The following is a 22,382-nucleotide window of genomic DNA, read 5'->3' as shown; positions in this document are numbered from 1 at the left end:
GGATGGCAGATTGCTGAACATGATGGCAGATGAAACATACAAATTTGCGACTTGGAATGTTAGGGGTCTGGTGCAGTTGGAAAAGAGGAGCAGTGTTTACCTACCTAAAGAGGTATCAAGTCTGTGGCATTCCTACAGGAAACGTGTGGAGAAATTCTATCTCTAGTATCTACAGGAGATGGAGTGGTCAATTGTATGCAGCCTCATATGCCAGATATGCTTGAGGTGCTATGAATTGGTTGGTTCCCATGGTACCCTTTCATCATAGAGAACATATCTTGGATCCAGAAGGATGGTATGTGATTGTGTATGGTGGCTTAGATGGTTGTGAAACACACCTGATTAATGTTTATGTCCCTAATAATGACAGTGAGATCTTTTATGGTGAAGAGGTGACTGCCGCTGCAAAGTCCTTATCTGTGGAAGTAGTGTTGGCAGGTGATTGCAGTTGTATCCTAGATGGGATGCCTGATCAAGAACTGCCGTGCAGCAACACAAAGCCACACATGACAAGGCAAGTGGAGAATTTACTGTGGGGCTTACACCTGTTAGATATTTGGAGAGCAACACCCTGACACAAGAGCATTCTCTTTTTATACCCCCTGCTGCAGGGATGCACAGCCGACTAGATTGCTTTGTGTCAGGTGAGCTGGTGTAGCGGGTGAAGGACATTACATATCAGGTGCGCTGCCTATCAAATTACTACCCATTGTGAGTTTAGAGAACGGGCGCACTTGCCCTGCAATCCGCCTGTGGTGCCTGCACACGGAAGCACTGACAGAGCCTTCGTTTGTGGCTGCAGTACAGGAAGAGCTCACTCACTATTCTTGTGAAAATTGGAGTAACTCGAGCACTAGGGCTAATGACTGGGATGCCATTGAGAGAGTGCGCAGAGGGTTGGTATTAAGACAACATATGGAGTCAGGCGACAACTGGAGTGAGATTTGACCAAGGATGAATCCAGACTACATGATATAGGGGGGGTTACTACCAAAGCCGCAGAGACTGGATGAATGGCAGTAGGTGTGCAGAGACCTATTGGATGATTGGTGCAGATTAGAAAAACACTTATACTGCAGGTCATCAAAGACTGTATGCAGTGGGAGATAAAACCGGGGCGATGCGGATGTGCCTACTGACCCAACAAGAATCCCGAGATCCCGTTCTGACGATACAGGACTACACGAACACTAGTGAAAACTCAAACAGCGATAAATTAGGTTTTTTAGCCCCCCTCTGCGAGACCTATGCTAAACAATGTGGGATGAGATGATGGGAAGGCACTACCTGCTGGAACAGAACTACCTAGACTATGGGCAGAAGATCGGACCGCACTGGCAAGTCCCATCATGAAGGAGGAACTCCCGATATCGTTAAACTGGTTAAAAACTGCTAAGATGCTGGAAAGTGATGCACTTCTGGTCCACGGCCGAGTTTAATCATAAATATGCTGATGCGACTGTTGAGCAATTGTTAGAAGTCTATCAAGAGGCATATACACTAGGATGATTGCCTGACACCATGGCAGAGGTACTAATAGTTTTAATACTGAAGACCAGTAAAAACCCTGAAGAAGCATCCTGTTCAAATTATCGCCTGCTCTTGCTCCTAAACATGGATGCTAAAATACTAAGCGGCGTACTAGCTGAAAGGTTGCTCCCACACTTATCACTGATCCACAGACCGGTATGACTTTATACTGCAGAGGAGCACTATGCATAATATTCATAGGTTGACCCATATTATTTATGCACCACACTTGAGGGAGAGGTCCTATGCACTAGTCTTCCTCGATATCCAACAAGCATTTCTGTTAACTGGGAATACCTCTGGAGATTACTGATAAAGGTTGAACTTGGACCCAAATATATCGCATGGGTCAAATTGCTATACAAAGACCAGCAGGGCGGGGTTCAGGCAGGTGGTAGATTGTCAGATCGACTTCAATTGCATTGGGTCACCCAACAGGATCGCCCCCTCTTGCCTCTGCGGTTTGCCCTCACCAATGAGCCTGTTGCGCATCTCCTATGGCACGAAATGGGACCTTAATTCACAATTGGGGAGCCAACACAAGTGGCATCCTTCTACACCGATGATGCCCTTATATACATGTGTCAACCGGTGGATGCTGTTCCTGTGTTGCTGCGTATGTTACATACCTTTGGGAAAGTACTTGGACTCTGTATTAATGTATGGAAATGCTAGCTGTTCCCGATTGGGGGCCTGGTAGGAGTACAACTGTATTTGCTTCTGGAGGTGGGGCTACCGTGGGGATCAGTGGGAATATGTTTGTTTGTCTGGGAATCAGGTTAGCTCAGTCAAAGCAAACATTTCTAGAGCTCAACATTGGTAGAGTGCTGGAGGGATTAAGAGCATCCATTTGTTTCAGGAACAATTCCCTTTGTCATTAATGAGCAACGCAATGATTGTTAAAATGGTAATGCTCCCTAGATGTCTATACATTTTGCAGGGTAAAATGTATGAAATACCTCAGAAATACTTTACAGAGAATGACAGCCCAATAATCGATCTGCTATGGGCCAATAAAAGAAAACTTATAGGGTTACCAATGCCTAAACGTGGGAAAAGGGAGTAATAGAGTTCCCTAATATGGAACTCTATTATATGGACTGGGATACTAAATGTCCTGGGAGAACTACTCTCCAATCGAGACAGGAAAAAAATAAAAAAATAAAAATAAATCCATGAGGGCACACAAACAGTGATCTCAAAAGCACACTTTCCCCACATGTTTCCTGTAGGAATGCCACAGAGACTTTACGTTAAGAGAACATAATTACCCACACCAAAAGTACCTTACATCAAAACTTTGACACAATATGTCAACCAGTCACCTCGGTGTGCCCACTGTAGTGACCCAGCTGCAGATGTTATTCATGCAGTGGGTCAGTGTCCCAAGATATCGCCTTTCTGGAAAGCAGTACTGGACAGACTGAATAGGGAGATGGGTTGGGAAATACCACACAATCTACAAGTGGTGTTACTGGGGTTGATTCCAGCTACAAAGAAACAGTCGTAGGTTTAAGCTCCTAGGTGTGCTATTGGGAAAGTGATGCATTGCTATTAGATGCATGAATGAATGAGAAAGTCCCCCATTACACTGAGTGGATCCGGGAACGAATGGGAGGTTGCAGAGGAGGTCAGAATGAAATGTACAACGGGATGATCGTTTGGCTGATGACTTAATGGTAGGTTTGAAGAGGATAAACTGAATTGCCTGGTGAAGATACTGGGAAAAGATAGGTTTGGATGTGGTGGTACCGGTGGAATGCAATAATGGTGAATACAAATTTATTCTGGTCGCAGTGGACCATTTTTCAAAATGGCCAGAGATTGAAATAGTTCATAAGGCAGAATGTGAAAGAATTATTACATTTATAGACCAAATATTTACAAGAGAAGGTCTACCTAAAACTATGATTACTGACACTGGTCCTCAATTTGTGGCTGAGAAATTCAAAAACATTTAAAAAAAAGAAATGGTGTAATCCATATCACTACCTCATTATACCATCCAGAAGGAAACGGTTTAGTGGAACGATTCAACAGGGTCATCAAAGGGAGTATCCAGTTGGCCAAGAGTAATGGTTTTAATTGGGAAAGTGAGCTATGTAAGTTAATTTGGGCTTACAGAATTACTCCTAGTAGCGTCACTGAGGAAAGTCCATTTTCCTTAATGAGAGGTCGTGAACCTATCAGCAAGGATCTTGGTTGGCTATCGTCTGGTAAGCGAGTCGAATGGTCCCCTGATCAATTAAGATTGAAAATCAACAAGGCTCAACAAGCATATAAGGAGTGGTATGACAAGAAAATTAGAACAAGAGAATACAAAGTAAAATGTGGAGATTGGGTTAAAGTGAGAAAAGAGAAAAGTCAGAAAAGGAGAAAGCAGATATTCAGTGCCTCTGAAAGTATATAAAGTATTCCGTAACTCAGTTAAATTAAGTGATGGGAAAGTGTGGCATTTGGGCAGGGTTTCCAAGTGTAGGAATGTTAAACAAGCTGAAACAGAGAATGTCAAGAGTTATGATTGGTTGGAAACAGATGAAAAGGCGAGTAGTGAAGAGGTAAATGTATACAGTAGATTAGTGAGGAGTGACAGTAAAACGCGTGCGCTTGAAACCCCAATTCATGATAGTATTCAGCATTCGCTGCGTGAAAGTGAAGCGACAGGTACACAAAACTTACAAAACAGTACAAACAATGACAGTCAAATCAACACTGGAAGGTTTGGTAGGATTATTTCCAAACCAAAGAGGTTTGATGACTTTGTATGTGTTAATACAGTTTAATGGAAAAATATAATGTTTGTTTCGGTTAGATTTTTTTTACATTTCTGTTTTTATCAACCTGTATGAATTTAAAAAGAAAACGGGTAACTTGCTTGTAGTGTATTTATGTGATAAGATATACGTGTATGGAAGTTCTACTATTATTTTTTTTAATTTATTTTTTTTAAATATAAAAAGGGAAGATGTGTTGTAACGTAGTTAATGTACGTAATTCTTAACACTTATGTATATTGATAGATTAGCACAGTCTTGTGCTATGATGTAACATTAGAACCTTTGGTGTCGGGAATTCTATGGGTGGCGGTTGGAGTGGAGGAAGCTGGTGGTGAAGGATCCTCTGCCTGTACAATGTTGTCTGGGGCTGCTAAATAAAGAACCTACATCAAAATAAGACTGCAGTGATTACTACACCTCTCTGACTCCTTAAACTTGAAACGATGTCAGCTAAAACTGGACATTTGTAGTACATGGATGAGGACACCCACAGGAGTAACTGAAGATAAAACTGACGAACCAGACGAAGCAACGGCAGGTAGCACTGAGATGATATTCATGTTATCATGAGCAGTGTGTGTTGGGGGATGTGTTTTATTTACACTTTTTTTCTTTCATATAAACTGGAATATTGTAATGAATATAAACATATGAAAAGTAATGAGATGACCTTATGTTAATCTCTTTAAATTAACAAAAAGCAATAACAAATAGTTAAAAAAAAATCTATATATGTAACAAACCTTTGAATCACTCTGTTCATCGTCCTCAGCAAGACTGGGTTTTGTGATTGCACTCTCGTTCAAACTAAACAACTGGAAACATAATAATGGTTTTAAGATATGCAGATTATAGTTTAAAGCTGAAACAAGTAGAAAGCAGACATTAAAAGGAGCTTTAAAGTTGGCAAATTAAAATACGACTCACATCATGTTAATCAACTGCAGGAAAAAGCCACTGTTGGCATGGCTACTCCCTAACGTTTGGCCTTTTGTTGTTGCCAGCTTTGATTGAAAGTGTGCTGGGACCCTGCTAACCAAGCCCCGGCACCAGTGTTCTTTCCATAAAACTGTACCTTTGTCTCCACAATTGGTACAGCCCTGGCACACAGATAAGTCCCTTGTAAAAAGGTACCCCTGGTACCAAGGGTCCTGATGCCAGGGAAGGTCTCTAAGGGCTTTAGCATGTCTTATGCCACCCTGGAGACTCCTCACTCAGCACATGCACACTGCCTCACAGCTTGTGTGTGCACAACTTACCAACACCCTCGCCAAAAACCCACCACCCGACCCGGACTCCGCCGCCATCAACCTCCAACAATGGATCCTCGACTGCACCAACACCCTAGCCCCGCTCAAGAAACCCACCGCCAACCAAGAAAAGAAAAAAACAGCCTGGTTCACAGACGAACTAACCACCTCCAAACGCACCTGCCAGAAACTCAAGAAAAAATGGATCCTCGAGCGCACACCCGAGAACCGACCTACCCTCAAGGAAGCCAACCGTGAACACGACCAACGGATCCGACTTGCGAAGTGCTCCCACTTCACAGAACGCCTCAACAAAAACGCTCACGACTGCAAGGAACTCTTCGGCATTGTGAAGGAACTCGCCAACCCCAACGCCATTGTCAACGACATCCCTCCATCCCAGAAACTCTGCGACGATCTCTCCACCTTCTTCTACCAGAAAATTGCAGCCATCCACGACAGCTTCAACACCTCACCTCCGCCAGACCCCACCCCCAACAACTCCTCCCACGCCGACCACATCACCACCTGGACCCAAGTAGACGACGCCAAAACCCTAAAGACCATGAACTCCATCCACTCAGGATCTCCCTCTGACCCCTGCCCACATCACGTGTTCAACAAAGCCGACGTCACCATCGCCCCCGCACTCCGAAAGATCATCAACCTCTCCTTCAACACCGCTACCTTCCCGGACAGCTGGAAGCACGCAGAAATCCAACCCCTCCTCAAGAAACCTAAGGCTGACCTCAACGATCTCAAAAACTTCCGACCGATCTCCCTCCTCCCTTTCCCAGCGAAAGTCATCGAGAAGATAGTCAACGCACCGCTCGCCCACTACCTAGAAGACAACTCCATCCTTGACCCCTCCCAATCTGGCTTCAGACGAAACCACAGCACAGAGACTGCACTCGTCGCCGCCACAGATGACAGACTACAAATGGACAACGGCGAAACCTCAGCCCTGATCCTCCTTGATCTATCAGCCGCCTTCGATACAGTCTGCCACCGCACCCTACTAACCCGCTTACACGAAGCCGGCATCCAAGAAAAGGCCCTCAAATGGATCTCCTCCTTTCTCTCCGGCAGAACCCAGAGGGTCCGACTCTCACCTTTCCGCTCCAATACCACCAACCTCATCTGCGGCGTACCCCAAGGCTCCTCACTAAGCCCAACGCTGTTCAACGTCTACATGGCCCCCCTCGCACAACTGGCCCGCCAGCACAACCTCAGCATCCTCACCTACGCCGACGACACCCAACTCGTCCTCTCCCTGACCAAAGATCCTCAACACTGCCAAAGCCAACCTCCACGAGGGACTGAAATCCATCGCCGAGTGTATGAACAACAGCCGCCTGAAACTCAACTCCGACAAGACGGAAGTCCTCGGGCGCACCCCCTCGGCCTGGAACGACTCGTGGTGGCCCATCGCCCTGGGACCCCCACCCACCCCAGCCAGCCACTCACTCACGAAATCTCGGCTTCATCCTCGACTCCACCCTCACCATGTCCAAACAGGTCAACGCAGTCTCATCCTCCTGTTTTAACACCCTCCGAATGCTCCGCAGGATCTTCAAGTGGATTCCAACAGGAACCAGAAAGACAGTGACCCAAGCCCTCGTCAGTAGCAGACTACTACGGCAACGCACTCTACACAGGCATCCCAACAAAAGACATCAAACGACTCCAACGCATCCAGAACGCATCCGCCCGCCTGATCCTCGACATACCCCGCCGATGTCACATCTCCCCTCACCTGAAGGACCTCCACTGGCTCCCCGTGGACAAGAGGATCACCTTTAAACTCCTCACCCACGCACACAAGGCTCTACACGACACCGGACCCGCCTACCTGAACACCAAACTCAACTTCTACGTTCCCTCACGTTAACTACGCTCTGCCAACCTTGCCCTCGCCATCGTCCCCCGAATCCAGCGCAAGACCTCTGGCGGCAGATCCTTCTCCTACCTCGCCGCCAAAACCTGGAACTCACTCCCGACCTCACTGCGCCAGACCCAGGACCTCCTCACCTTCAGGAGACTCCTCAAGACATGGCTCTTCGAACGATAGCAGCACTGGCTACTGCACTCCAGCCCTAAACACACCCTAAATCTAGTATTTTGGGGGTGATCCTGATCCCAGGAAATCAGATTCCTGACGACCTAACAAGGACTGCTGACCTGAAAACCCCACAGAGGAGACCACAACTGCTTTGACCCCAGCCCTACCGGCCTGTCTCCAGATTCAAAGAACCTGCAACAGCTCCTCATCCTGCTGGCCCAGCAACCTCTGCTGACTCAGAGGACTGCCCTGCAACTCCAAAGGACCAAGAAACTCCAGTGGACAGCAGCTCTGTCCAAAGCAACAAGAAACCATCTTTGAAGGGACTCTCACCTCACTCCTGAAGCGCGAGTGCCCACCACTACGCACCCGACGCCTGTGTCCAGAGAAACCAACGCCGCAGAGAGGACCCCCAGGCGACTCCCATGACGTGTCCAGCCTGAGCCAACCTCCCTGCACCCCCACGACAACGCCTGCAGAGGGAATCCAGAGAAACCCCCTGACTGCGAATGCCCGGTAACAAAGAACCTAACACCTGGAAGTAGCACTGCACCCGCAGCCCCCAGGCCCGTGAAGAACCAACCACAGGTGCAGCAGTGACCAGCAGGCAGTCCTTACCCTTGCCCAGTCGGAGAAGGCCCACTGTGCCCTGCCTGCATCAGTGTGACCCCGGGGCCCCTTCATTGATTTCAATACAAAACCCAACACCTTGTTTGCACACTGCACCCGGCGCCCCTGTGCCGATGAGGGTGTACTTTGTGTGCCTGTTTGGGACACCCCCCTGGTCTGCTCCCAGAGGACGCAGGTACTTACCTGCTAGCGGACTGGAACCAGAACACCCCATGTCTCCATAGGCACCTATGTTATTTGGGCACCTCTTTGACCTCTGCACCTGACCGGCCCTGTGTTGCTGGGTGTTTGGGGTTGACTTGAACCCCCAATAGTGAGCTGCCTATGCCCCGGAGACTGAACATGTAAGTGCTTTACTTACTTCAGAAACTAACTTGTACTTACCTCCCCCAGGAACTGTTGAATTTTGCAGTGTCCACTTAAAATAGCTTATTGCCATTTTATGCCAAACTGTGTACATTACTGTTTTTATTCAAAGTTCTATTTTCACCTATGCAAAGTACCTTACTTTTAATGTACTTATCTACAATCTGAATCTTGTGGTTCTAAAATAAATTAAGAAAATAATATTTTTATATATAAAAACCTACTGGCCTGGAGTTAAGTCATCGAGTGTGTGTTCTCAATTATTGCCTGTGTGTACAACAAATGCTTAACACTACTCGACCACACTACCACAAATAGAGCATTAGTATTATCTATTATTGCCTCTGTCAAGCCTCTTGGGGAATCCCTTGACACTGTGCACACTATCTCTCACTTTGAAATAGTATATACAGAGCCAGCTTCCTACATCAACTATCAATAAAAAAACTTCAGCTCTGTGGGAAACGTAACCTACGAGTGCACATTTCTGGCTCGAAAAGAGGTAGCACCAATCAATACAAAAATATGAAACATCTCGCAGTGATAGACCTGCGCACATGCCTCCTCCTGGGCTTAAATAAGTAGTACTGTAGGCTTGTTAAATATTAAACAAAATATGATTTAATTGTGTTCGTTTTCAAGGACAAAGAAAAAAGTTACTACTACTACTCACTATTGCAGAAATGCTGCAAGAATAATTTTTATACCAGCCTGCAGGTTATCATATGGAGGAACAACCTGCAACAAAAACTGGGTGGCATGATGGGGGGGGGGGGGCGGGAGAGTCATTTAATATTTTTTTTTTTTTAAACTCTGGGTAGAAAAGGGCGAGCAGTCTAAGGATTAACTCCAGAGCGTGAAAATAGAGTATAACAGTTATCCAAGTAAAGTACGAAGGTGCTGCAAAGGATTGTGTTTACACAACAGTTAACTCCTATATTACATATATTGACAATTTAAACACTATTAAAGTAAGTGGAAATTGCAAGGAGCACCCTACTAAACATTACTCAATATAGTGTGATGGTACATTGAGGTGGAAATGTGGGACAATACTAAACAGTGGATGCAGAAGTAGTAAATTGTGGGGTGGTGTTGGAGGAAATCAGGGAGTGGTCTATGGAGAGATTCCTTTTCAAGACGATCTAGTGTCCAAGCATTGTGCCTGGGGACCTTAAAGGAAGCTCCTGGTGAACACTTCACTGAAGTCAAACCATGACTAAGACCCAGGACCACAGCTACCATCACAGTCATACAGCAAGAGTGGGACAAAGGGCTCATGACTTTACACAAATAATTATGAACTGCTATGCCAGTTCAAAAGCTCCATCTTTTCTGGTACACACATCAGACACAGAACAAATGTGGGCAAGACACAGACATTTGGTTCTGCTCTCTGGTCAGTGTTTGATGTCAGATGATTTAGAATTTGACCAACCAATAGACAAACCGTTTTCCCCAGATAACAGCACAACAATTTCCTGGCAAGCAAAAATGCACATTATTTACTGGTCTGGGTGCCTCCTCTTTGTAGCGACAGTATCACTTATAGTAGTGATTCTTGGCTCATGTATACTTGCTGCCATATTTGCACACTATGTACATAAAGCTGTGAGAAATAAAAAAATAAAAAAAGTGTACATTATACCAGACACCAACAGAGGTTACCAAATTAGTAGTCTAATGGGCTGGTGGTGGGAATATTCATTAAAAAAAAAAAAAAAAATGCATCAGGGAGATGTGGGTATGTGTTAAAAGGGCTGTGCATACCTTTTCCACATCCTTGAGTCTCTTGGGGGATTCTTCCAAACCTGGTGAATGGCATCTCTTGGGTGCACTGCTTTTGGGAGAGACTTCAACAATTCCATTTATTTCTCCTTGAGCAACATTATGAGGAGGTGACGGAAGACCAGGAATCCCATTTAGCCCCGCTGTTGCAGAAACTGAGCATCCATCTGAAGGTGGTACTGCTTTTCTTAATGCAGCTGCATTTAAAAGGATAAACAATGACTTTGACAACATTGAATTTGACATGAATTGCTTGATGAATGTTATTTGCTGTTATGTATGCAGTGGAGCACATACTTTGAGCAGATGTTCCTCCAACAGAATCTACAGACACTGGAGCATCTGTTCGCTTTTCAGGAGTAGGTTCAGTCAGATTCCTGTTAAAAATACATCACAAATTCTGGTTAATGATGAACCAATAGACATGGATAATCTGCTGTGTATCATTTTTTAGCGCGAAGTCAAACACCATTATCAGTACTGATCTTCAAGAGACATCTGTGCAAACTGGATGCTCTCATGGACTAAAAACCCAAGTCATTAACAAGACTTCAAGACTTGATGCATCTAAAGCTCGACTGAGCTAGCCTGTATAAACCCCTCACAATGTGCCAGACAAATAGCACAACTACAAAACTTTTTTTGATGAGTAGCTTTCTTTTGATGGATACCTCTTCCCGCATATTACTCAAATTATGAACGCGTCCTAAAGCAGTTACCACTGGGAGATGTCCTGACCAGTGGCAAATAAATGAAATGACACAGCACAACTTTAGCACAGTGAACATCTGTAGGAAAGTGCCCTTGTTGACATGGTTAACCCACCCCCTCACCACCAATTTTTGCCTGATATTGATGCCAGCTTTGATTGAAAGTGTGCTGGGATTCTTCTAACCAGGCCCCAGCATCAGTGTGTTCTCTCAAAATCTATACCTTTGTTTCCACAATTGGCACACCCATGATCCACAGTTAAGTCCCTTGTAAAAGGTACCCATGGTACCAAGAGCCCTGTGGTCAGGGAAGGTCCCCAAGGGCTGCAAGCATGTATTATGCCACCCTGGGGGACCCCTCACCAAGCACATGCACACTGCCCTTGAAGCTTGTTTGTGGTGGTGGTGGTGTGAAAAAGGTAAAGTCGACATGACATCTCCCAGGGTGCCATGCCCACAAATCACTGCCTTACAGCCCTTAGGCAGGGTGCACTATACCACTGGTGAGGTCACAGCAGCATGAGCAATATGCCCCTACAGTGTCCAAGTCCATTCTTAGACATTGTAAGTGCAGTGTAGCCATATTGACTATATGGTAAGGAAGTTTGTCATTACGAACTCCACCGCTCCATAATGGCTTCATTGAATACTGGGAAGTTGGGTATCAACCTTCTAAGCAAATAAACCCAGGATTTATTGAAAAATGCACCCAGAGGGTGTAGGAGGCTGGCCTGGCTTGTAGTGGGTACCAAGGGGTACTTACACTCTGTACCAGGTCCAGATATCCCTTATTAGTGTAGAAGAGGTGTTTCTAGCAGCTTACGCTGATAGAAGGTAGCTATAGCAGAGCAGCTTAGGCTGAACTAGGAGACATGCAAAGCTCCTACTATACCACTGGTGTCATATGCACAATATCATAAGAAAACACAATACACAGATACTAAAAATAAAGGTACTTTATTTTTATGACAATATGCCAAAAGTATCTCAGTGAGTACCCTCAGTATGAGGATGCCAAATATACACAAGATATATGTACACAATACCAAAAATATGCAGTAATCGCAAAAGGAAGTAATGCAAACAATGTAAAGTTACAGTAGATTGCAATAGGAGCACATAGGTATAGGGGCAACACAAACCATATACTCCAAAAGTGGAATGCGAACCACGAATGGACCCCAAACCTATGTGAGCTTGTAGAGGGTCACTGGGACTATAAGAAAAAAGTGAGGGTTAGAAAAATAGCCCACCCCAAGACCCTGAAAGTAGGTGTAAAGTGCACCTATAACCCCCAGAGAGCACAGAAGTCGTGATAGGAGGTTTCTGCAAGGAAGACCAACACCAGCAAAGCAACCAAAGTGGATTTCCGGACCCGAGTACCTGTGGAACAAGGGGACCAAGTCCAAGAGTCGCGACAATGTTGAGTGGGCAGATGCCCAGGAAATGCCAGCTGAGGGTGCAAAGAAGATGCCACCGGATGGTAGAAGCTGTGGATTCTGCAAGAACGAAGAGGGCTAGAAACTTCCCCTTTGGAGGATGGATGTCCCACGTCGTGAAGAAGCTTTCAGAGGTGTTCCCGCGCAGAAAGACCGCAAACAAGCCTTGCTAGCTGCAAGGGTCGCGGTAAGGGTTTTTGGAAGCGGCTGTGGCCCAGGAGGGACCAGCATGTCGCCACTTGGATGAGGAGACAGAGGGGGCGCCCAGCAAGTCAGAGAGCCCTCACAGAAGCAGGCAGCACCCGCAGAAGTACCGGAACAGGGACTTGGAAGAGGAGTGAACCGGAGTCCACCCGAAGACACAAAAGGGAGTTCCACGACGCCGGAGGACAACTCAGAAGGTTGTGCACAGCAGGTTAGAGTGTCGGGGACCCAAGCTTGGCTGTGCACAAAGGAAATCCTGGAAGAGTGCACAGGAGTTGGAGCAGCTGCAAATCACGCGGTACCCAGCAATGCAGTCTAGCGTGGGGAGACAAGGACTTACCTCCACCAAACTTGGACTGAAGAGTCACTGGACTGTGGGAGTCTATTGGACAGAGTTGCTGAGTTCCAGGGACCACGCTCGTCGTGCTGAGAAGGGACCCAAAGGACCGGTGATGCAGTCTTTTGTTGCCTGCGGTTGCAGGGGGAAGATTGACGTCCCACGGGAGATTTCTTCAGAGCTCCTGGTGCAGAGAGGAGGCAGGCTTCCCCCAGAGCATGCACCACCAGGAAACAGTCGAGAAGGCGGCAGGAGAAGTGATACAAGGTTGCAGTAGTCGTCTTTGCTACTTTGTTGCGGTGTTGCAGGCGTCCTGAGCAGTCAGCGGTCTATCCTTTGGCAGAAGGTGAAGAGAGAGATGCAGAGGAACTCTGATGAGCACTTGCATTCGTTATCTAAAGAATTCCCCAAAGCAGAGACCCTAAATAGCCAGAAAAGGAGTTTTGGCTACCTAGGAAGGAGGATAGGCTAGCAACACAGGTAAGAGCCTATCAGAAGGAGTCTCTGACGTTACCTGCTGGCACTGGCCACTCAGAGCAGTCCAGTGTGCCAGCAACACCTCTGTTTCCAAGATGGCAGAGGTCTGGAGCACACTGGAGGAGCTCTGGGCACCTCCCCTGGGAGGTGCAGGTCAGGGGAGTGGTCACTCCCCTTTCCTTTGTCCAGTTTCGCGCCAGAGCAGGGCTGGGGGATCCCTGAACCGGTGTAGACTGGCTTATGCAGAGATGGGCACCATCTGTGCCCATCAACGCATTTCCAGAGGCTGGGGGAGGCTACTCCTCCCCAGCCCTGACACCCTTTTCCAAAGGGAGAGGGTGTAACACCCACTCTCCGAGGAAGTCCTTTGTTCTGCTTTCCTGGGCCAGGCCTGGCTGGACCCCAGGAGGGCAGAAACCTGTCTGAGGGGTTGGCGGCAGCAGCAGCAGCTGCAGTGAAACCCCAGGAAAGGCAGTTTGGCAGTATCCGGGTCAGTGCTAGAGACTCAGGGGATCATGGAATTGTCTCCCCAATGCCAGAATGGCATTGGGGTGACAATTCCATGATCTTAGACATGTTACATGGCCATGTTCGGAGTTACCATTGTGACGCTATACATAGGTAGTGACCTATGTATAGTGCACGCGTGAAATGGTGTCCCCGCACTCACAAAGTCCGGGGAATTTGCCCTGAACGATGTGGGGGCACCTTGGCTAGTGCCAGGGTGCCCACACACTAAGTAACTTAGCACCCAACCTTCACCAGGTGAAGGTTAGACATATAGGTGACTTATAAGTTACTTAAGTGCAGTGGTAAATGGCTGTGAAATAACGTGGACGTTATTTCACTCAGGCTGCAGTGGCAGGCCTGTGTAAATGCTGCAGCCCATAGGGATCTCCTGGAACCCCAATACCCTGGGTACCTCAGTACCATATACTAGGGAATTATAAGGGTGTTCCAGTATGCCAATGTGAATTGGTGAAATTGATCACTAGCCTGTTAGTGACAATTTAGAAAGCAGAGAGAGCATAACCACTGCGGGTCTGATTAGCAGAGCCTCAGTGAGACAGTCATCACACAGGGAACACACACAGGGCACACTTATGAGCACTGGGGCCCTGGCTGGCAGGGTCCCAGTGACACATACACTAAAACAACATATATACAGTGAAATATGGGGGTAACATGACAGGCAAGATGGTACTTTCCTACAGAGGGCATCTTCGAGATGTCCCCTGTATGTTGGTCAAACTGCTAGTGCAAGACTGACCGGTCTACACCAGCCTGCCACTTCCAAACGAGTTTGACTACAAGGGGTGAGAGCCTCTGTGCTCTGTGGCCAGAAGCAAAGCCTGTCCTGTGTGGCGGTCCTTCACACCTTCCCCCTGCAGGAACTTTAACACCTGGCAGTGAGCCTCAAAGGCTCAAGCCTCTTGTTACAGTACCCCAGGACATCCCAGCTAGTGGAGTTACACACCCTAAGGTGTCCAGACCTGAGGTGACCCCTCCCTGCAGAACCCTCCATTTTGGTTTGGAGGACAGGGACCAATAAGGTTAGGCTTGTGCCCCCCACTTCCCCAAAGGGAGTGGACACAAGGAAGGTGTAGTCACCCTCAGGGACAGTAGCCATTGGCTACTGCCCTCCGACCCCTGTAATGCCCCATAATCCATGATTTAAGGGCTCCTCTGAACCTAAATCATAAAATTCCTAGCTACCTGACAAGAAAGAAGGACTGCTAAGCTGAACCCCCCCAGCAGAGAAGAAGGAAGACGCAAACTGACTTGGCCCCAGCCTCACCTCGCTGGTCTCCTGCTTCAAAGAACCTGCAACAAAAAAAGCGATGCATCCTGTGGGACTAGGTTCCTCTGCCATGCTCCAGAGGACTGCCTTACATCACCAAGGGCCAAGAACTCCTGTGGACAGAGGCCCCATCCAAGAAGAAACTACAACTAAGGACTTCAGAGCCTCCCCGGATGCGGAAGTCCTGGCCACTCTGCAGCAGACGCCCACAACCTATGTCCAGGTGGCCCAACCAGCTAGAGAGGATTCCAGGCGATTCCGAGCAAGTACCCACTCTAGGCGGACCTCTCCTGCCCCTCACAACAACACCTGCAGTGTAAATCCAGAGGAGCCCCCTGACAGCAAAAGCTCCAGACGAAGATATCAGACGCCTAATGGTACACTGCACCCGCAGCCCCCAGGCCTTGGAGAACCCAACCACTGATTCAGCAGTCGGCCCTCCCACTTTTCCAGCTTGTGATTTTCCCAAACCGACCCCCTGAACCCAGCATGCAGCACCTAAGTCCCCCGGGGTCACTTCATAGTAAAGCATTGGGAGCCAGATGCTCTGTTTGCACCCTGCACCCGGCCACCTGTGTGCCCCTGAGGGTGTGTGTTTGGTGCCTAATTGTTGCCCCTCTGGTGCTTCTCAAAGCACCCCCCCACCCAAGTCTGCCCTCTGAAGACACGGTTACTTACCTTCAAGCAGATCTGAAACAGAGTGCCCCCAGTCTCCATTGTTAAATTTGCCTCAACTTTGACCTCTGGCCGTCCTAGTGTTGCTGGTGGTGGGTGTTTGGGATTAACTTAAACCCCAACCTGTGGACTTCCCAACCCCCAGAGACTGGAACTAAGTCTTGTACTTACCTGTAAATCATTAACTTTTCTTCCCCACAGGAACAGTTTCTAAATATTGCAGTCAACTTTTAAAACAGATTGCCAGTTATTCTTAAACTGCACAACTTACCGATTCCAAACAGTCATATTGATTCATATGTGAAATACGTATTGATGTACTTACCTGCAACTTGAATCTTTTGGTTCTAGAAATAAAGAAAATATATTTTTGCTACATAAAAATTACTGGTCTGGAGTAAAGTCATTGAGTGTGTGCTTCTTCTATTGTCTGTGTGTACAACAAATGCTTTGCACTACCCTCTGATAAGCCTAACTGCTCGACCACTACCACAAAAGAGTATTAGTATTATCTACTTCAGCCTCTGGGGAACCCCTGGACTCTGCACACTATACCTCATTTTGATATAGTATATACAGAGCCAGCTTCTCACACCATTCTTGCCCAAACCCCTAGGCAATGCTTGACAGAGCCATGAAGCAAAGACAAAGGACCTGCTTGCTAAATAGCAGCCCCTGGAACACCCATGGCCAAGACAGAAGCAGCCATTATGGCCCCTGTAGGAAGCTGGTGTGTGGTGAGTATCTATGGTGTTATCACCCTATACCAGATCCAGGTATCCCCTATTAGTGAGGTAGTCTGTGTCTAGGAAGCCAGGCTCTCTAGAGGTAGCTGTGGATGAGCAGCTAGGGCTTATCTAGTAGACATGTAATGCTCATGCAATACCACTTAGTCACACAGCACTTACACACATGAAAGAACCACACTGTTACAAAAATAAAGGTACTTTAATTTAGTGACACAAATACTAAAATACTATATAGGCAATACTCTAGTAGCAGGTGAGTAAACACTACTATATACACCTCAGTTGTCAGGAATGAGCATAGAGCGCAATAGAAAACAGTGCAACAACAATACACAATTCCTTAGGAGGCCCCAAACCATATACTAAAAAAATGGAATATGAATGATGTGAAAGGTCTGTGCAAGACCCAAGCAAGACTGCAAGAAACAGAATATGGATCCAGACAGACGAGGACCTGCAAATGAAGGGGACCAAGTCAGTACTAGTTGGAGTGTCCAGTTGGGGCAGGAGCCACTACCCACCCTTCTGGAGATGCAGGAACAGATCGACGGTGAAGACCAGGAGTTGGCTATGCCGCACAGGAGCGGAGGAAGAGTTCCAGAAGTGATGCAGTCGATGTCCCATGTCGGAAGAAGAGTTGCAGTCTGTCAGTGGTGTGGAAAAACCACCAACAAGCCTTGGCAAAGGCAAGAGTTGCAGAAGAGGATTTGCAGAGCTGCCGGGGACCAGGAAGGTCCCAGGGTACTCAACCCAAGGAGGAGAGTCCCAGGTGTCCCCCAGCAGTCAGGAAAGCAAGAAGTCGTGGATGCAACTCCCGCAGGCAACTCGCAAGCAGCAGGCACAGGAGTCACAGTGAGGCCCACTCAACACACCTGGAAAGGAGTTCCATGTTGCTGGAGCAGCAGGCAGAAGATCACGTGTTGCAGGGGAGAGTGCTGGATGCCGGGGCTACACGGTGCCTGAAGATACCTCGAAAGAAGAGCCAACAAGCCTTGGTAGCTGCAAGAGCTGTGGGGCACAGGGGTACCGTCCTGCAAGGAGAGGCAAAGACTCACCACTTCCAAAGTTGGGATAGCTGGTGAAGGGGGAATCAAGGGGACCACTCAAGACCACCACCTGTGTTACAGGATCCAGGCAGAGTTGCAGGAGAGTGGATCCACGCAGCCGGTCATCGCTGCAGTTGGTGCCTGCGGTAGCAGGAGTGTGACTTCTTCACTCCAATGGAGATTCCTTCTTGCTGCAGACTGAAGACTCGCCGCCCTCAGCGGATGCACAGCCGGGGAAATGTTGCAGTTGCTGGGAGGAGTTGGAGAAACAATGTTGCAGAGCAAAGTTGTCACTGGAGCTGCAGACTGTAGGTTCCTGTGAAGTCCAGTTGTGGTTCCAGTGGCCAGAAGTCTAAGTAAACATGGCAGAGAAGTCCTGATGGAATCTTGCATGTCGAATCTGAAAACCCGAAATAGCCCAGGAATAGGAATTGGTCACCTAGCAGGGTGACCACCTATCGGGAGGGGGCAGTGACGTCACCTGCCTGACCTGGCCACTCAGATGCTCCCAGGGGCCTCTGCCCACCTTGAATTCAAGATGGCAGAACCATGGGGTCACCTGAAGGAGCTCTGGGCACCACCCCCGGGGTGGTGATGGACACAGGAGTGTTAACTCCCCATTCCATTGTCCAGTTGTGTGCCAGAGCAGGGACTGGAGGTCCCTGAACAGGTGCAGACTGGTTTATGCAAGGAAGGCACCACATGTGCCCTTCAAAGCATGCCAGTGGCTTGGGGAGGCTACCCCTCAAGCCATGTAAAACCTATTTCCTAAGGGAGAGGGTGTGGCCTCCCGCACAAAGGAAAACCTTTGTTCTGTCTTCCTGGGCTTAATCTGTTCAAGCAGCAGGAGAGCAGAAGGGTTTCTGTAGGATGGCAGCAGCGCATACTGACCAGGAAAACCCTGCAAACTGGTAGGAGCAAAGCTGGGGGTCCTCTAAGGAGCCCCCCGAATGCATGGAATCATGCAGCCAATACTGGCAATAGTATTGGGGTATGATTGACATGTTTGATACCAAACATGCACAGGTTTTGAGTTACCATTATGTAGCTGGACACAGGTAAGTGACCTATGTCCAGTACACGGTTAAAATGGCTTCCCCGCACTCATGTAGTCCAGGAAAATGGAGCTGGAAGTTTGTGGGGGCCCCTCGGCTCATGCAGGGGTGCCCTCACACACAGGTATTTGCACCCTGCCCTCTGGGCTACAAGGGCCTGCCAGAGGGGTGACTTAGTGATCTGGTGCAGTGACCTGTAGTGAAAAAGAAGCATGCACCCTTTAACGTAGGCTGCAATGGAAGGCCTGCAGTCACTTTGCATGTGCTCCTATGGGTGGCATAATACATGCTGCAGCCCATGGGGAACCAGAGATGCCCCAATGCCCTGGGTACCATATACTAGGGACAACCAACAGCTGTCATACCCCTGAATCTGAGGTTGTCCTATCTACGTAATATGACACAGCTCACCTAGAGTCCAGCATGTGCAAACATTGTTCCATGTAAATTGAGGAGTGGCAAACAAAGATCAACAAGTGACAGACTAGCCCATGTGGAAGGCAGACAGCACCCTCAGCAGAAAAAGGGGCAAGAAGTAGGATCAACTTGTTTGAGCAAAATGCTGTACATTGTGCCCATACCAATATGGCCTGCAACTAATAAACCCACATGCTGAACTAATTGCCACAAGAAATACATCTAAGAGTCATAAGACAAACTGTACATGGTTCACACTGAAGCCATGAGGCAAGTCAGAAACAAATTTAAATATTGCTGGAGAACAAAGGCCATGGGTAAAAACATGCAGCAAACTTTTCAGGAAACCTGATCCAGGGGAGAATGCTGGAATTTGTTCTTTGGAGCGTAGGTAGGTGGACAGTGACTCTTCACTGATGCAGTACACTGTACAATTAAGCGCATTTTTGACCTTCCACTTAGTGTATGACAGGAGTTAGGAAATGAGTGCCTTAGCCAGGAAATAACGGAGGCGGTCACAACACAAGCTGAACCCCTGAAATCCGAAAAGATCAAGGGAACATATGGTCTTCCATTGAATACTACAAGGCTAGCGCCTCTAGATTGCCCCTTATCTGCAGAAAATGTTACGTGCAGCCATGGAAACATAATTCCTACTGCCCCATTTCTCTGCTCAGTGCGGAGGTCAAGATTTTAGCAAAAGTCCTAGTGAATCCTCTAGTGACAAACACTTGTTCATCGTGACTTAAGGAGTTTTATGCACAACAGGTCAACTAAACATAATGTTTAATGATTTTAATGCTATCACCATTGGCCCCAAGTTGAGCTGGAAAAGGCCCTTTAACTCTAGACTTGACATACCTATTAATGCTCCTGAAGAACCTAGTATTGGGCTTAACATGTATTGAAAACACCCACCTGTTATACTGAAAACCCAGAGAACGAGTATTGGTCAATAGTATTTGTCAAAACCCTTGCAATGGTACATGAAAGGAATGCTCCTTATCACTTCTTTTTGAGGTGGAACCCTTGACAACTATTCTCAGGACTCTATTGTATTAAAGGTACTGAATGGGACACAAGCCTGGTAGATAGATCACTGTATGTAGATGACCTATTTGTACCTGCAGAGCATTGGTAAATCTGGAACAATGGCAATGAAGATGTTAAAGGATTTCTGTATTTATTTTGCTATTTGGGCTACTTGGAATACATCAGTTTAGGGGAAGATCTCTATTGATAAAATGTCAGAAAGCCTAGCTATCGTTAAAGTTACAGAAGGGGGATTAAATACTTTGACATAGGTCTCCAACACCCACAAACATGTATGGGACAGAAACTTTTGTGCAGCAACAAATCAAACAGAACAGTCAACTTTGGATACACTAACAGATTTCATTAATGGGCAGAATAATTAATTAAAATGATAATTTGTCTAGAGTGCTATACACTTTAAAAAAATATTCCACTCAATATCCCCAAGCAATTATTCAAGCAATTCTCTACCAAGCCCAGGTCCCTTTCTGTGGTGTAACAAAACACCCTTTATATATTGGGCCAGGGCACACTCCGACATTTCATACACCAAACCAACACAATTTAAACCCCTGCTGCAAAAAGTCCACATAAGAAGCAAACAGCACACATCCCACTGTGTATGTGCGGTTGGGGAGGGGTCTTTCATGCCATGGGTAACAAGGATCAGGGTATTATAGGATGGATCACATTTGAGTTTGTCACTGGGGAACCAATCCCAATAAGGTTGTGAAGTAATTTGCTGCAGAATGAATGTGGTCTTTTAAAAAACCTAGTTCTTCTGTTAACTCCTGCTTAGGTGTGGTCATGCAATATTTGGATGCAATAGACAAAATTCCAGACTGGAGTACCCTCAGAGCCAAAATTGCTACAGTCCCGTTGTTCACCAAGCTAAATAAATTTAACAGTGGTAAATCACACAACACATTCCTGCAACTAAAATACAACTGGAAGAATAATTTGGGGGGGGTTGGTGAATCTTAAGTGGAAGTAGACCGTCGCCTCAATGGAAATTGCCATCACAGCTCGGTTCAGACTCCTATAATTTAAATGTCTGCACCATGTATGTTACACAAGGGAATGACTATAGGGGATGGAACTCTAGACATCACCTATATGTCTGCGGAGTATTGAAGACAATGGAAGCTTTGTAAACTGAATGAAGGTGTAGAATACAGGAAAGATACTGGCACAGAGTGCATATTTTCTATCCGAAGTCACACAAGTGACAATTGCCCTTTCGGCAAGATGGACATTATTGACCATTGTAGATGAAACTACAGACAAATAGATGCCCGTATCTCTTTACTGGACTTAGACTTGCAATCGCTAAAAGGGACATAGCTTAGACATGGAGCACTTCCAACACATTCAGTATTGGCAAGTGGAGAGCTGGCTGGCAGAGATGCAGAATCTGGAAGAGCAGGTCCATAAGGGCTGAGGCTTCTCACAAAAACACAGAAGGATAAGGGAAAGCAGGTAAGACTACCTTGGTGAGGTTAGTGCTGTCAATAATCCCTAAATTCTGATAAATACACACAAATAAAATGATCTAGTGTCTTAATTTGTGTTGGTGTATCCCGGATATTAATCAACATTATTATAATTCTAATATACATTGAAACTTGAGTTAAACAGAAAAGCAAAAAAAAAAAGGTTTACATACATAACACGTATATTACAATTAAAAACAAAAATAAGACCGAACAGGCATGTGTCACAGGGCAACCTGCCTATCAACCGCTGCACCCCAAAAAAAATTTTCTCCAGTGCAGCAAGCACAATATGATGCAGCTAGCCATGATGGAGCATAAGGAAGTATAAAGTTATACTGGAATCAATGGGCCAAAAGGATTTGGCCTACCGTGTTAATCAGAAGGGGGGCAAAGAATGGAGGGGTAACCCTGAAAAGGTCCAAGATGGCCAAATGAAGACTCAATCTGAGGCAGATCAGCAAACAGTCAGAAACTAGTGTCAATTTCTTGAGAACAGGAATATTTTTGAAGAAGAATCCAGCAACAGGGGACGCTCCCA

At 46.7% G+C, this 22,382-nt stretch overlaps 1 protein-coding gene across 1 annotated transcript in view; it reads right to left on the bottom strand.

Moving 5' to 3' along the window:
* Positions 1-22,382, bottom strand: part of PAPOLG (poly(A) polymerase gamma) — a 523,629-nt gene that overhangs the window by 68,875 nt on the left and 432,372 nt on the right. The window contains exons 18-20 of the mRNA XM_069234379.1: positions 10,701-10,780; positions 10,386-10,600; positions 5,051-5,122 (exon numbers count right to left, since the gene is read on the bottom strand). Of these exons, the coding sequence (XP_069090480.1) occupies positions 5,051-5,122; positions 10,386-10,600; positions 10,701-10,780 (367 nt within the window). The remainder of the gene's footprint in view (positions 1-5,050; positions 5,123-10,385; positions 10,601-10,700; positions 10,781-22,382) is intronic.

Source organism: Pleurodeles waltl, chromosome 5 (assembly GCF_031143425.1).
Source record: "Pleurodeles waltl isolate 20211129_DDA chromosome 5, aPleWal1.hap1.20221129, whole genome shotgun sequence".
In the NCBI taxonomy this organism is placed as follows: domain Eukaryota; kingdom Metazoa; phylum Chordata; class Amphibia; order Caudata; family Salamandridae; genus Pleurodeles; species Pleurodeles waltl.
The sequence above is the reverse complement of the archived record's forward strand: the minus strand, read 5'-3'. Positions and strand labels throughout refer to the sequence as shown.